Genomic DNA, 16,253 nt, shown 5'->3' with positions numbered 1-16,253 from the left:
TTGGGTAATAGTATACTGAACATGCTTATAGGGACTGGCCTACTGCAATAGGCCAGCTTCACTCGAGTGTGTACGTGCACAGCTGAACATAGGGTCCTCATGTAACCTTGTGCTCTATAACATTTTGTTCCTAAAGTTTCTAAAAAAATTATGTTCAGCAACTGCACAGGAAACAGACTGGAGGGAAGTGATAGTGACAATCATACTGAAACCACAGCATGCAGATGTCTAAGGGCAGTCAGAGACACAGGAAACTGACAACGGAGGCAGAAGTAGAAAGATAATCACTCCATGGGGGAGGGGGGAGAGAGCGTTAAGAGCAAACTGCTGTGGCTCAGGCTTGGTTGTCCTCCCATGCATACGGGAGGGGGTTTTGATTATAAAATGTATTACTGCGGACTTTGACCTTCTCTGGCAGACTTTGTGAATGTCAGGTGAAGCTCCCGGAGCTCTGCTAATAAAACTGCTGGTACTTCAACTTAATGCATATGGTCTGTTATCTTGATCCTTGTAACCAGATTCAATGAACACGTGAGTGCTGTCAAGTGAGGGATAGTAGAGCGCACTCAACAAAGGTAAGAACTAAACAACCATACGATCCTTCTGGACATCCTCACCAACCTTGGAATCACTGGCTATGCATGGAAGTGGTTGAAGTCCTATCTGGAGGATCACTCTTATCAGGTTCACATCCTCTCCATGCAGGCTCTCCACTGTTGTGCTGATGACACTCAACTAATCTTTCTTTCTAAAACTAAAGTTTTCTTTCTCACCCTCTGACAGACAGGTTTCCAGTCGCATCTTGGCATGCTTGTCTGACATCTCTTCATGGATGGCAGCTCACCACCTGAAGCTCAATCCCAGCAAGACTGAGCTGATATTCATCCCTGCAACTACAGGTCCTCATCATGATCTTGCCATCTCATTCGAGAACTCTTCGATTATTCCATCTGTAGAGGCAAGAAGTCTTAGTGAGAGTCTGGATGGCCAGTTATCATTCTCAACTCACATCGCGAACCTGACTCGGTCATGCAGGTTTCTTCTGTACAACATCCGAAGGATCCTACCCTTCCTCACCCAAAAGGCCGCCTAGGTGCTAGTGCAGTCTCTTGTTATTTCAAGGCTTGACTACTGCAACTCACTCTTGGCTGGTCTTCCCATGCACGCCATCAAGCCTCTGCAACTCATCCAGAATGCGGCAGCACGGCTCGTCTTCAATCTGCCCAAGTTCAGCCACGTCACCCCACTGCTGCGCTCCCTTCACTGGCTTCCTGTAGCTGCACGCATCAGATTTAAAACCCTAATGCTTGCCTACAAAGCCAAAAATGGACCAGCCCCTACCTACTTGATGGCAATGATGAAATCTCGAATTGTACCACGAGCCCTTCGAGCTTCGAGTACAGCTCGGCTTGACCCGCCATCCTTCAAGGCGCATGGAAGACAAGCATCAAGAATGTTCTCTGTACTGGCACCCAAGAGGTGGAATGAACTCCCACTGGCTGTCCGAACAGCGGAGTCACTTACTGTCTTCAAATGTAGACTGAAGACTGATCTCTTTACACAGCACTTAACTGAGCACTGAATTATAAGCTGCATTATTGTACTGCAGTGTGTATTGTAATTTATTGTATTGTATTTTTTATTGTAATTGTATTGCATTGAATGGCACAGAGTTCTGCGTTCAACTCTGTTCCTTTTTCTCTTGGTGTCTGCAGTGACATCTTGTTTCTAGCAGTATCTGAGCCCCGGACTGTCTTTTCTCTAAGCTATTGATAGCTAGCAAAAATACTTTCTCTAGATTGACAAAGCACTTCTTGTAAGTCGCTCTGGATAAGAGCGTCTGCTAAATGCTGTAAATGTAAATGTAAACAGTTATATCTGCTTTTTCCCCTCAACAGGATGCCAGTGGAGTTATCCCCAAAAAAGAGTCACAGAAAATGCTTAAAATTTACTTACCGTTATTTTCTGTTATAAAGAATGAGTAAAGGCTTACAGAGACCATAGATGATAGAATACAGTTGTACAAAGAATTCTGTAGACAAAAAGACCTTTACTTCACTTTCTGTCTAGTTTGTTGCCCTTGATGGATGCAAGGCTTAATTGCCCAACATCAGTGCCCGACTTCACTACTGCTTTTGTGTAGGCCTTGTAACTTTATTCTCTGTATTTATTACACAGCAGTTTTTCATGAGTGTTACCTCAAAGTACTTGAGAGTTCTCAGTTTTACCAACTGCTTCACTTTGTCAAGCTGTTTCACATCATCAGCACTGTGTCACCCTGACATACAAAAGAGATAGAAAGTCAGTTGTCATAACATGCTGTCTTTTGACCTCAGAAAATGTTATGACACAACTTGTCACCAAAAATCTTTCCCTTGACATAGTTGTTATGTCAGTTTGACATCAAAGTCGACAAAAGCAGTCTTTATAACCGCTGACGCCTTTTGTAATAAGTATTTATAAATGTTTAGGTTTGTTTGTGTCAGTTATCATGAAGCGCTTATGTAGGTGTCATGTAGCCTTCTAAACAGTAGTTTTTTTTTTAATTTGTAATTCATTTTTTTAAAACAAGATGTCTTTTTTCTTGAGAATTAGAGGTAGACTTCCATCAAACTGAACATACATAATGATTTATACTAGAACTGCAGGCATCATTTGCACAAATGCAGACATCCAGAGCACCCAAATATGTTTACGTTTCACTTCCTTTACAAGAATTAAAAATGGACAATGATGGAATCTCTACTAAGGAAAAAAAACACTCCACATACAAAATCCAATAATGTCCTGCAGTGTCATTACATCAGGCTATAGGCTATTCCTAACATCATTGCAGTCATCGCTCTATATATTCCAACACTTCTGCCCTGACAAAACAGTAGCGACCAATCAGAAAGCTGGTTTCAGACAAACACAACCAACACCTTCCAATGTCTTTGGATTCCACTGTCTCATTTGTTTTTTTTATCTTGCTTTTCCTGCATAAATCACTGCTGGGGCCTCTGAAATTAGCCAATCACAGGTTCACTCTGTTCCTCCTCCCCCTTTTCTCATCCAGTAGGGAGCCTATTTACAAATAATAAATAAGTAGATACAGAGATAATATAAATAAATATATCCTTAAAACTAAAATAACAAGCCTATTTAGAAACTGTAGGGAGTGAAAAACACAAAATATAAAGGGATTTAAATACATAAGTACAGATACTTGAAAAAATTACTTAAGTACAATAGCACAGTAATTGCACTTTACTTAGCACCTCTGCTAATAATTTTAATGTTAAATATTACAATACTCAGAGAGAAACTGAACTTGTTTGGATTTGAGCTGATATAAGCCTCTCTCATGAATACTACAAAAGATACTAAACAAAGCTCTGATGTTGGATGTCAGATTTATAAAGTAATAATCTGGTGCAACCAAAATATCAAAGCATTAGAATAACCTCACAACCCCCTTAACAAAGACTGTGCACAGCACTGCTCTGTATCTTGCCCACTGACCACACCCATTGGTACACTGGTCTGCAGCATTACATCATTAAGATCTGCATCATTACGTAGCTGGCTGCAGACAGACGCAGAACCCTGTTCAGTCAACAGCCTCCCACAGAGCAGGTTTGTCTAAAGACATTTAATCACTGCAGTAACTGAGATTAGCTTCTCTTGTGGAACCCACACTGGAGAAAATTAGCTGGGTTTGTTTAAAAAATAAGTCTGGCTTATTGAGTTAGCCTGCTTCATAGAATAACCTCCAGAAGGTAAGCTATGCTTAACAAAACATTGTTCTTCTCTTCAGATGTTTCTGTTCTGATATGACGTTGGTATGCACTTATTTTATAAACTGATTTAATCACAAATTGTGTGTGGTCCTAAAAGTCTGTGCCTTGTTGTAACCAACCTGGTTACCACTATCAGGGATTTCTCATGCCAGGTAATGTTTCTGGGTCTGCTGTTGGTATATGTCATAAACTGATTTCATCATAAATTGTGTGGTCTGTTTAAACTATAATTGTGCCTTTTTCATGAAAGTGATTTAAACAATGGATGATGAATTTCAGCTGAATGGGATTTTCTCTCCAATTATGTGATTAAGCCAGCAATGTCCAGCTTTATCTACAAAAGGGCCAGTGTGGCTTTAAGTTTTCATTCCCTGCTGGAGAAAAACAGCAAAGACCAGCATAAATTCCATGCTGCTCTAAGATGGTTTATGTTGATTTGGTGCTGATTTAACTGGTCGCCCAACACGGTCATGCTGATGACCAGCACACCAGCATCCAAAACCCGAAATTTCTGGTGATCAGCTCTGCTGCTATATGCTGGCTGTTCTAGCAGGGAACAGGCAGGAACTCATCCACTTATTTAATCAAGTGGTTCCAGTTTTTAAAGATTTAATCAGGTGCTTCTGCTTTGTTGGAACAAACAAACTGCAGCCATTTCCTTTAAAGGAAACACTAGACACCCCTGGATTAAACAACCCAGTACTGTGGGCACTCACCCTGTTATGAAGAGGAGATTCAGTGCATGTCAAAAACAACATTGCACTCTTTTGTGGATGGTTTTGCATGGTCATGTGACATGGTGAAATTAACAGCAACTATTTTTCTAAACTGATATTGTTACTAGAGGAATTGTAAGAAACTGATTCTACTGTTACCGTAAGAGATTTTTACAGATGTTTTACTTTTTATTTATTATATATTTATGTAATGATGTCATTTATTTATGTAACTTTAATTTCTGGTTAGCTTAAAATGATTATATTTTATAATTGGAAAGGTTCAGCCTGCACTGCCTGCTGCCGGCAGAGGGCAACTGCAGCAAGGCGCTGTGGATTAATTAGACCAACCCAATGCATCTGGAAGCTTACTTATTTAAGGTGCTGGCAAACACCAATGTTTGTCACACCTTTGTAGGGGGTGACCAGTACTGTACCTAGTCTTTGAAAAAGAAAAGAAATTGCCTCAAAAAACAAAAAGAGAGTAATTACCTCCAAATTACTCACAAAAGACATAGAAAAGAAATCCAAGTCATACACAAGTGTTTTCACCTGGAAGAGCAAACCCGTCGCAACCAAAGCTGACCTTCCTCATGCAACTGCCTCGTTTTTTGTTTGCCTTTCCTTTCCCCTTTCACTAACTCAGCCTTTGTTTGAGCATGCCGTGCTTGGCGTTACCTTAGTTTGATGCTCTTTGCCCCGTATCATTTCCACTTTCCTTGAGGTGCTTTTCCCGTCGTCACTTACGCACTCCAGTGGCGAAGCAGTAACACCGAGGCCTGTGGACCATAATAGAGGTGGTTCGAACCTCGGTCCGGGTCCCTCATTAGTAGCAATGGCAACAGAATCCCCCTATATCTCATTACCTTTTTGATTTTGCTTGGTTTCAGTTCTGCACTTGGGTCCGCCTCCCCGCCATCCCGTAACACAAATATCTACAGTGGTATAAAAAGTTTGGGCACCCCTGATCATTTTCATGATTTGTCTTTATAAATCATTGGTTGTTCGGATCAGCAATTTCAGATAAATATATCATATAGTATATATATATATATATATAGACTATATAGTAGACGAACACAGTGATATTTGAGAAGTGAAATGAAGTTTATAGGATTTACAGAAAGTGTGCAATAATTATGTAAACCAAATTTGGCAGGTGCATAAGTTTGGGCACCCTTGTCGTTTTATTGATTTGAATATATTTAGCACTAATTATTGGAACACAAAATTTATTTTGTAAGCTCAGCGACCTACATACACAGGTGAATCCAATTATGAGAAAGGGTTAAGGTGGCCAACTGCAAGTATTTCTCCTCTTTGCATCTTCTCTGAAGAGTGGCAACATGGGAGCCTCAAAACAACTCTCAAATGACCTGAAAACAAAGATTGTTCAACATCATGGTTTAGGGGAGGGATACAAAAAGCTCTCTCAGAGATTTCAGCTATCAGTTTCCACTGTGAGGTACATAGTGAGGAAATGGAAGACCACAGGCACAGTTCTAGTTAAGGCCTGAAGTGGCAGGCCAAGAAAAATCTGAGATTGGCAGAGGCGAAGGGTGGTGAGAACAGCCAGTCAACCCACAGACCAGCTCTACATCAAGACCTACAACATCATCTTGCTGCAGATGGTGTCACTGTGCATCGTTCAACTATTCAGCACACTTTACACAAGGAGAGGCTGTATGGGAGAGTAATGCAGAAGAAGCCTTTTCTGCGCACATGCCACAAACAGAGTCGCTTGAGGTATGCTAAAACACTTTTGGACAAGCCAGCTTCATTTTGGTATAAGGTGCTGTGAACTGATGAAACTAAAATTGAGGTATTTGGACATAACAAGGGGCGTTATGCATGGCGGAAAAAGAACACAGCATTCCAAACACTTGCTACCCACAGTAAAATTTGGTGGCAGTTCCATCATGCTGTGGGGCTGTGTGGCTAGTGCAGGTACTGGGAATCTTGTTAAAGTTGAGGATCGCATGGATTCCAGTCAATATCAGCAGATTCTTGAGAACAATGTTCAAGAATCAGTGACAAAGTTGAAGTTGCACCAGGGCTGGATACTTCAACAAGACAACGACCCTAAACACTGCTCAAAATCTACTAAGGCATTCATGCAGAGTAACAAGTACAACGTTTTGAAATGGCCATCTCAGTCCCCAGACCTGAATATTATTGAAAACCTGTGGTGTGATTTAAAGCGGGCTGTCCATGCTCAGAAACCATCAAACCCGACTGAACTGGAGAGTTTTTGTAAAGAAGAATGGTCCAAAATACCTTTAACCAGAATCCAGACTCTCATTGGAAGCTATTGGAAGCGTTTAGAGGCTGTTATTTCTGCAAAAGGAGGATCTACTAAATATTGAAGTCATTTTTCTGTTGGGGTGCCCAAACTTATGCACCTGCCTAATTTAGTTTAAATAATTATTGCACACTTTCTGTAAATCCTATAAACTTCATTTCACTTCTCAAATATGATATGATATGATATATTTAACTGAAATTGCAGATCTGAACAACCAATGAAATCATGAAAATTATCAGGGGTGCCCAAACTTTTGCATACCACTGTACATTAACAGAATTTCTGACTGAAAAGAAGGATATTAATCAGGGGCTGCTGGTATAAATGGTCTAGTGGGACCAAGCCTTCCCTCTCTTTTAAAGAGAAAAGGCATCAAAATAAGGTTTCATTTTTAGTATTCCCATCATTGAATTGCTGTTGATAATTGACTAGAAGCAGATTATTTTGGACTTCTGTGGACTCAAGAACAGCAGCCCCACCATAAGGTAGTAAAAAGAATATGAAGTGGCTGAGGTTGGACTGATTTACTTACAGCCTAAGCTGCTAATTCACTCAGAGTGAAACGCTCCCCAGATTCATTATTCATTTGGGAAAATTTGTTAAGCCCATAATGTCCTGCTTCACCTTTCTGCAGTCTGCACTACTCGTTCGGGAAGGTAGGACCCCAGATATCAAGTGGACAGTAGGCCACTATTCACTCACTGACAGCAGCCACCAGCAGTGCACTGTTTTTTACTTATTATTTCCCAGTGACGTTAAGCAGAATTTTAGACAATGTTAGTTTTCACAGCTCCTTTGCCTATTTATTTTCTTTTCTTTCTTTGTTCGTTTCTATATCCTTTGTTAATTGCATTAAAATCCCTCAACACCTTGCATTCCTGGGGGCCTGGGTGGTATTTCTCCAAGAAACTCATTTGGGGAAAATGGAAACATCCAAATGTAAGGTAAATTGGATAGGTCAGTTCTACTTCTTTTCCTTCAATTCCAAAGCAAGGGGAGTGGCAATCTTGATTCATAAAACTGTTCCTTTTACCTGCTCTAATGTCATAGCTGATCCTAACGGTCATTATCTTATGCTTACGGGCACACTATATAACACTCCTGTGCACTTAGTGACTGTCAATGCCCCCAATTGGGATAATAATGAGTTTTTTTAAAGACTTGTTTTTTAATATTTCAGATCTTTCCTCGCACTTCCTTATTATGGGGGGATTATTATGACATGATCATTACCAAGACAATAGGCGTTAATCGCTTCACAGCAGGGGAGTGGGCTACATGCTGGCTGGTTTCCCTTCTGAAAATTTTCATAGCTTTAGTCATTCTAATGATAAGCCCCATGTTTTCCATGGTCTGTGCTGGTCTTTGGATGTATGTTTGATATGTTGGATGTTTGTACTGTTCGAAGTGTATTGTTTGGTGTATTCCTTCGTCGTGTTTCTAGTCTGTGTTCATTTTTTCATCATGTCTGTCCCTCGTTCAATGTTGGCTCAATGACCCTGGACCGTTCTGACCATGACCCTGGATTTGCCCCAATAAATCGTACTTTTCTCCGCACACGCGTCCACCTCCTCATCGCTCCACGTTACAGAATTTATTTATTTATTTTTTATAGATGACCGGATGGTTAATTCCTTGATTTCTTGCACATACAATTCTCATTTCGGACCATGCTCCTTTTAGTATGGTACTCTACTTGGAAGGATGCTTGTGCTCCGTGGAATCTGAACACGTTTATTATTTGATGAAGTTTTTGTTAAATTTGTTTCTGATCATATAGATTTTTTCTTAGCACCACCGCTACTCCTGAGATCTCTGCCTCTACACTTTGTAAACATTTAAAAGTTTACATACAAAGTTCGATATTTTGGCCTCTGATCAGGCCGCAGAGAGGCTTCTTAAATCCAGGTCTGAATACTTTGAAGATGGAGAAAAGGCTGGCAAACTTTTGGCTCATCAGCTGCGTCAAACTGTTCTGTCACGCCAGATTTCTCAAGTTTGATCGGCCAATGGACTCACAACCGATCCTCTGCAAATTAATTTAGAATTTAAACAATTTTATGAGACTTAGTACTCATCTGACATAACAGCGGAAACTCAAGCCTTTAATAACTTTTTTGACTCCCCTTTCCATAGACAATCTTATTTTGGCTGTTTCATCTATGCAAAGTGGAAGATGTAAAGGCCCAGATGGGTTTCCCATTGAATTTTATTAAAAATCTTTTGGATGAATTGGCCCCCATGTGATTAAATATTAAATATGCACAATGAATCACTGGAAATAGGCAGACTACTTACCACTCTTAATCAAGTGGTCATTTTTGCCATTCTTAAAGACAAAGATGTATCAGTCTGCTTGTCCTATTGTCCAATGAGTTTATTAAATGCTGATTTTAAAATTCTATCTAAAATTCTCACCTCAAAGTTGGAGAAGCCACTACCTTCAGTGATATCTCCAGAACAAACTGGATTTATCAATAACAGGAATCTCTATCAACCTGAGGCATTTGTTTAATGTAATCTATACGAATTCCAACTCTTTGGAAGCAGTAATTTCAATGGACCCTGAAAAGGCTTTCAACAGGGTGGAATGGGATTACTTCTTCTACACATTGAAAAGATTCGGTTTTGGTAGTTCATTCATTTCATGGGTGCACTTGTACACCTTCCCTATGGCTGTGATTAGGAACAATAACTCAGATTTTTTTCCTCTATATCATAAATATCATCTAGTATATCTACTAGACAAGGATGTCCTGCACGTCCCTTACTGTTCTCCCTGGCCATTGAACCCCTTTCTCTAGCTCTCCGTGATAATGTTGACATCACAGATATTACTAGATATAAACAGAAGGTTATGCTGTTTGCTGATGATTTGCTCCTTTTTGTTTCTAATCTTCACACTTCGCTCCCTGCAGCTCTTTCCAAGACAGACCAATTCACTGCTATTTTGGGCTATAGATTGAACCTTACAAAAAGTGAACTCCTTCCCCTTAATGATGCAGCTGCAGAGGAAGCCAAAATTATATCATTTAAATTGGCTCAAAATACAACCCCAATTCCAATGAAGTTGGGACGTTGGGTAAAACATAAATAAAAACAGAACGATGATTTGCAAATCCTTTTCAACCTATATTCAATTGAATACACTAAATATTTTGTCTTTGTAATGTTCAAATGGATAAACTATTGTTTTTAGTAAATATTCACTCATTTTGAATTTGATGTCTGCAACACGTTCCAAAGAAGTTGGGACAGAGGCATGTTTATCACTGTGTTACAACACCTTTTAACAACACTCAATAAGCGTTTGAGAACTGTAGACACTAATTATTTAAGCTTTTTAGGTGGAATTCTTTCCCATTCTCGCTTGATGTACAACTTCAGTTGCTCAACACTCCGGGGTCTCCGTTGTCGTATTTTGCGCTTCATAATGCGCCACACATTTTCAGTGGCAGACAGGTCTGGACTGCAGACAGGCCAGTCTAGTGCCCACACTCTTTTACTAAGAAGCCACGCTGTTGTAACACGTGCAGAATGTGGCTTGGCATTGTCTTGCTGAAATAAGCAGGACGTCTCTGAAAAAGATGTTGCTTGGATGGCAGCATATGTTGCTCCAAAACCTGTATGTACCTTTTAGCATTAATGTGTCTTCACAGATGTGTAAGTTACACATGCCATGGGCACTAACACACCCCCCATACCATCAGAGATGCTGGCTTTTCAATTTTGCACTGATAACAATCTGGACAGTCTTTTTCATCTTTGGCCCGGAGGACACGACATCCATGATTTCCAAAAACAATTTGAAATGTAGACTCGTCAGACCACAGGACACTTTTCCACTTTGCGTCAGTCCATCTCAGATGAGCTCGGGCCCAGAGAAGTCGGCGGCGTTTCTGGGTGTTGTTGATATATGGCTTTCGCTTTGCATCGCAGAGTTTTAACTTGCACTTGTAGATGGAGAAACGAACTGTGTTCACTGATAGTGGTTTTCTGAAGTGTTCCTGAGCCCATGTGGTAATATCCACTACAGAATGATATTGGTTTTTAATGCAGTGCCGCTTGAGGGATTGTAGGTGACGGGCATTCAATGTTGGTTTTCTGACTTGCCACTTACTTACAGAGATTTCTCCAGATTCTCTTTTGATCATATAGTAGATTATAGATGATGAAATCCCTAAATTCCTTGCAATTGCACATTGAGAAACGTTTTTCTTAAACTGTCTTGAACTATTTGCTCTCGCAAACTGCTCACATTCTTGCTTGTGAAGGACTGAGCCTTTAAGGGATGCTGCCTTTATACCCAATCATGACACTCACCTGTTTCCAATTAACCTGTTCACCTGTGGAATTTTCCAAACAGGGGTTTTTTGAGCTTTTGTTGCCTCTGTCCCAACTTCTTTGGAACGTGATGTGTGAATCTGTCAAGTTTCTTTGCCATCTCCTAGATAGCAATGGGATTTCCCTGCATCCAGGGAAGGTCGATGTCATCACAAGGATGTCAAGAGCTGAACTTGGAATTCAAGACACTTTCCATCTCATGGTACAATGCCTGCGAACCGCTAATGTGCCCAAGCCCTTGGATTCTCCTTGTGACAGCATGACCATCAAAGCTTGCTTGGACAAACATGAACTGTGGGAGACAACAGCAGAGTTGAGAGCATCACAAGCAATCCAGTCTCTTCAGAGTTTCACACCTCCTGACTATATGAGCTTGACCCTACCATTCAAAAGATCATGCCATTTGTCAATCAGAGAAAGCAGCCTTCGAAATGAGAGGGGTAGAATGGACTCAAAAACCCTGGTACTTCTTAAGCAGTGGGAACAGTGAGTCCATGATTGTGTCCTCTACAGAGTCAGGAAAGATCCTCTTAATAGGCAGAAAAGACATCAGTTTGTTCTACCTGCCAGTCTACAGGAGAAAGCTTTAAAGATATTGCTGCTCAATAAGGACAGGCAAGGACACTCTACCTTGCATGGCAATGCTTTTTCTGGCCTAAAATGGAGCATGATGTCAGAGTATGTGAGGTGTTGCCAACGATGTATTTTGGTCAAAACACCTGAACCATCTATGAGAGCACCATTAGAAAGTATTAGGACTAGTGCTCCCATGGAGCTTGGAGATTTTTGGAGTGCTGAAGACAGAAAACAGGATTCCATGGATGTTTCCATGTTCAAATCAGACTGCGAAACAAGTCGCCAAGAAGTTATTGGATCATGATGTGTGTATGGTTTTCCCCAGAGAGCAAACACCAAGGCGCCAACTTCGAGAGTGCACTCACAGCAGAGCTTTCAGGAATCTCCAAGTCATGCACTACAGCATATCACCCAATGGGCAGCGGGGGAACTGAGAGATTCAAACCACACGCTTGGCAATATGCTACAAACTCTCCCTCTTCAGGAAAAGCATGAGTGGCCTGAGCAGATTCAAACTATACACGCAACTGTACACAAAACAGGGTATGCCCCTTTTCAGTTGTTCGGTCGGTGCATCACAATTTGATCTTTAATATTAGTTTTCTGCCTGTAGACACATGTAATGAGGTGATTAGCGATGACAAGTTCAGTGATGTCCAGAGAATGAGCTATGCATTCTGGACTCATTTGAGACCTCAGAGCATGAAAATCCAGAGGCTAGAAGTACTGCCTGGATGTCATATGATTCTGAAGGTGCAAAGAGTTTTATGTCATCTGTTGATGGGGTTAAGGAAGATAAGCCCAGTCCAGAAGATGATGAATCTAGTATCCAAGGAGATGACCATGAGGACAACTGTCTCACACAGAATGCTGGTGTATATAGTCCAGATGATTCAGACCAGTCAGTCATCACAGACACAATCTCAAATGCTCCTGGCTCATCAGAACACACTAATATTGAAACACAGTCACACATCACTGACACACAGGGAGTTGTTAGGTCTCGTGCAGGTAGCATTCTAAAGAAGGTCAGTCGCTTGATTGAGTCTATGGCTCAGAAGTCTTTTAATGTTTTAATTTTACTAGCACAATCACTAAGAAATCAGTCATATTTTCTATTTTTAGAGCTCTTTTGTCGAGTTAGTGCAAAACATTTTGAATGGATTGTTTTCATGTTCACTGTGAATTTCAAAATGTAAATGGGGGCCAGGTTACAATATGGTGTACAATGCACCATATCATTCCAGGAAAACCTATGGCCTGATCAAGCTTGTGTTCCTCCTGACCTGTTCGACAGGTACTGAATCACTGTAAGAAGGTTCTTCATAGCCTGTGCCAGTTGTGATTAGATGTGCTTTCCAGATACTAAAGTCTAGCATATATTCTGGATCCAACTGATCAGGATTTTAGTGAAATTCAAGGTGAATGTAGCGGATATGGTAGATTTATTTTTTTATTTCCCCAATAAAAGTTCACCAATGAATGTACAGCTACCGTTTAGGCTTAAATGGCGTCCCCCCCACCCACTCAACCACCCACCCACCACAGCGTATGTACGTGAGAGAAACAGAATTCATTCAGTGCTGTGCTTTTGCCACTCTCAATTTTTATATAGAAAAAGAGAACAAAAGAATAAATTCCTAGTCATATGGCAGAGCGTGTCCAGTCTTCCTCTTCCACACATGACTGCATACACCGGTTACACTAACATGCTAAAAGTATGGTGTTTGGGTTTAACTTCTTATGCAGAAGGAGATTTTATATTGCATAAATGCTGATGTCGGGAGAAACTGGGGACTGTTTGAAGGCTTGCTGAGTCTTGTATCATTGCTTAACCCCAAGTTTCTCCTGTCCTGTTGGGCCTACATCCAGAGGTGGACGAAGTACACAAATCATGTACTTGAGTTAAAATAGAGATAGCCAAGGTAAAATATTCCTCCAGTAAAAGTAGAAGTCCTTACTCTAGACCTCAACTTGAGTAAAAGTACAAAAGTATTTGCCTTCAAATGTACTTAAGTATCAAAAGTAAAAGTACTAAAAGATTAATTATGGCTCTGATGTCCTGTTATCATTTTTGTAACAAGACTCGCTTCATGAACTCATTTTAGGTGAAAATCCTCCAGCGTCTCTCTTGGTAAACCACTCTTTTAATAGAATGTCATTAATTAGTGACGCTGACGTCTATTAAAATGATCATAAGCACAAAACACTGAAGGTAAACAGTTTCCATCAGGGAGAACTGAGTGGCTCTGAAATCACTTTTTACAAACAAGCAAAGTTTCAGTTTAAGATTACTTTGTAAATTAGTTACAAGTTTAATAAAAACTGGCTTTAAACTCAAGATCACAAATAAGTTTTAATTTACTATATTGATCTGTAGGCCTCTGTTCATAAACATAAACTAACCAAAACTAATTTACTATAAAATAAAAGTGTTTGTATGAATTCAGAAAAAAAGAAACGTGCCAGTCAGGACTGCATGTGTGTACATATTTCTATATTGTGGTCTATTTACAGGTTAGTTTAGTTCCATCATTGGTGTTCTTGCTTTGCACTTCTTTCGTTTCGACATGTTACGTTTTTATACACACAAAAATCAAAAGGAACGACAGATTTCTCAAAATGTAGTGGAGTAAAAAGTAAGATATTTGACTCTGAAATGTAGTGGAGTGAAAGTAAAAAGTCGCCCAAAATGGAAAAACAAGTAAAGTACAGATACAGAAAAAAACTACTTAAGTACAGTAACAAATTACATTTACTTAGTTACTGTCCACCACTGCCTACATCCTATAAGCTGCAATCTCCATGGACTGCTATTCGCCTGGTGGGACCATGCTATTTTCTTCTTTAAGGATTACCCTAAACCAAAGCCAATGCTAAATAGTCTATGGACAATTCTTTTCTTGAAAGACTGCGAGATCCAAATGTTTGATTGGTAGGGGTTTGTTTTCTGGTTTGTTTGTTGGGTTATTCATTTTTCTTTTGGTTTATTATCCTCCATTGTATTTTCTACATGTAGATAAAAGGTGTCGCAGATACTTCCTGTTTCGTTGTGGTTCTGTTGGTCACCTTACTCACCTCTTTTGCTGCCTCTATATCTCTAAACACCATAGCATTTACATCATCCCAGAGAATATCCCCCTCATTTGTTTTGTAGCTAATTACCTAGTGGGTTCTCTAGGCAAATGGTTACCATGTAAGTGATTTAAACAATAGTGGAGAAACTTCAACTGAATGTGATGGTCTCTCCAATCATTTGATTAAGCCAGCAATGTCAAGTTTTATCTGTAAAAGTGTTGGATTTCCTGCTGGTCTAAGCTGGTTTCTGGTGATCTAGTTTAACCTCATATCACATTACTCAGACAGATTGAAATGATGGAATATCAGCTGACATAAATCTTTACTGTAGATACCAAAAGATACTAAACAAAGTTCTGATGTTGGATGTAATTTCTTTTAGATAATAATCTGGTAATAATGGTGCAAACAGAAAACCAGTGTATGAATACACCATTACAGACTATAAGTTCTTCTTACACTGAAAGTACTGATATGGACTCTTCCAGAGGTGCCTGGAACACAGTTGGGCATCCAAGTTTCAGATGGTGTTTAGAGGCAGTCACCACCCTTCATAGAACAAAAAACATAATTGTCTTCTGAATAATGACAAGACAGATTATGCTTAAACAGACCAACAGCATGAACTAACAAATCAAAATATGTCCATTTAGATTTGAGGTTGACTTTTTTTTTTGTTTGGCAAGGTACTTTTTTTTACACTTGAGGCATTATTTCAGTAGGGTAACAATTTTACTTAATATGAATTTAGGCTGTTTGGGTACGCATCATTTGTTCAGGTTTGGTGTTTTCAAAGTTTATCTTCTTGTGAGAATTAAAATACGTAAACACTTTTCTTGTGTTTCTCACATTTAGCAAAACAGATCGAGTTTCTTCTCCAAGCCAAACCCATCAGTCATGGCAGATCGTCAGGCATCTTATGGGTAAGACGTCCTTTTTATCTGATAGTGTCACCCACATCATAACGACTTTATCTTAAAACAAAAACATGTCCAAGTAAACAAATGCTAACTGGTTCACTCTTAAAAATAAAGAGTTATTGATCTGGGATCAATAAAGGATTCTAATGATGATTCTGAAATGGCTTTCAGTGAATGGTGGTTTAAAATCTTGCGTGAAGCTACTCAAACGTATCTCTAGAAAAAATCTAAATAAATTCAATCTCAGTACAAATTTTGTTATTAGGATTTTGCAATGTGTAAAATAAGAATGAAATTCCAGGGCTGTCAAAACATTCATTAGATGTAATCTCACAGAATTGTGTCACACCTGAGGTTTCTCACACATTTTTATGTCTATCCTCAGAACAAACTACTGATTAATATTCACACACTTCACTTACACTTGGGATTTCTGTACATAACATTCACCACTTATCCCAGATACAGCTGATCAGCCAAAAAATGTTTGATGTCTGATATCTGCCTCTATACTCTATACTCTATACTGTAC

The 16,253-nt window shown here is 39.7% G+C and overlaps 1 protein-coding gene across 1 annotated transcript in view; it reads left to right on the top strand.

Annotated features, from left to right (window-relative positions):
• The first annotated feature begins 403 nt into the window (after window positions 1-403).
• Window positions 404-16,253, top strand: part of LOC108429256 (immune-associated nucleotide-binding protein 13-like) — a 29,065-nt gene continuing 13,215 nt past the window's right edge. Inside the window, exons 1-2 of the mRNA XM_017700894.2 lie at window positions 404-575; window positions 15,657-15,724. Of these exons, the coding sequence (XP_017556383.2) occupies window positions 15,699-15,724 (26 nt within the window). The 5' untranslated portion in view covers window positions 404-575; window positions 15,657-15,698. The remainder of the gene's footprint in view (window positions 576-15,656; window positions 15,725-16,253) is intronic.

The sequence above is a fragment of the Pygocentrus nattereri genome, chromosome 3 (assembly GCF_015220715.1).
Source record: "Pygocentrus nattereri isolate fPygNat1 chromosome 3, fPygNat1.pri, whole genome shotgun sequence".
Classification (NCBI taxonomy): Eukaryota; Metazoa; Chordata; class Actinopteri; order Characiformes; family Serrasalmidae; genus Pygocentrus; species Pygocentrus nattereri.
Note: the sequence above shows the minus strand (reverse complement) of the source record. Positions and strands in the feature narration are given on the sequence as shown.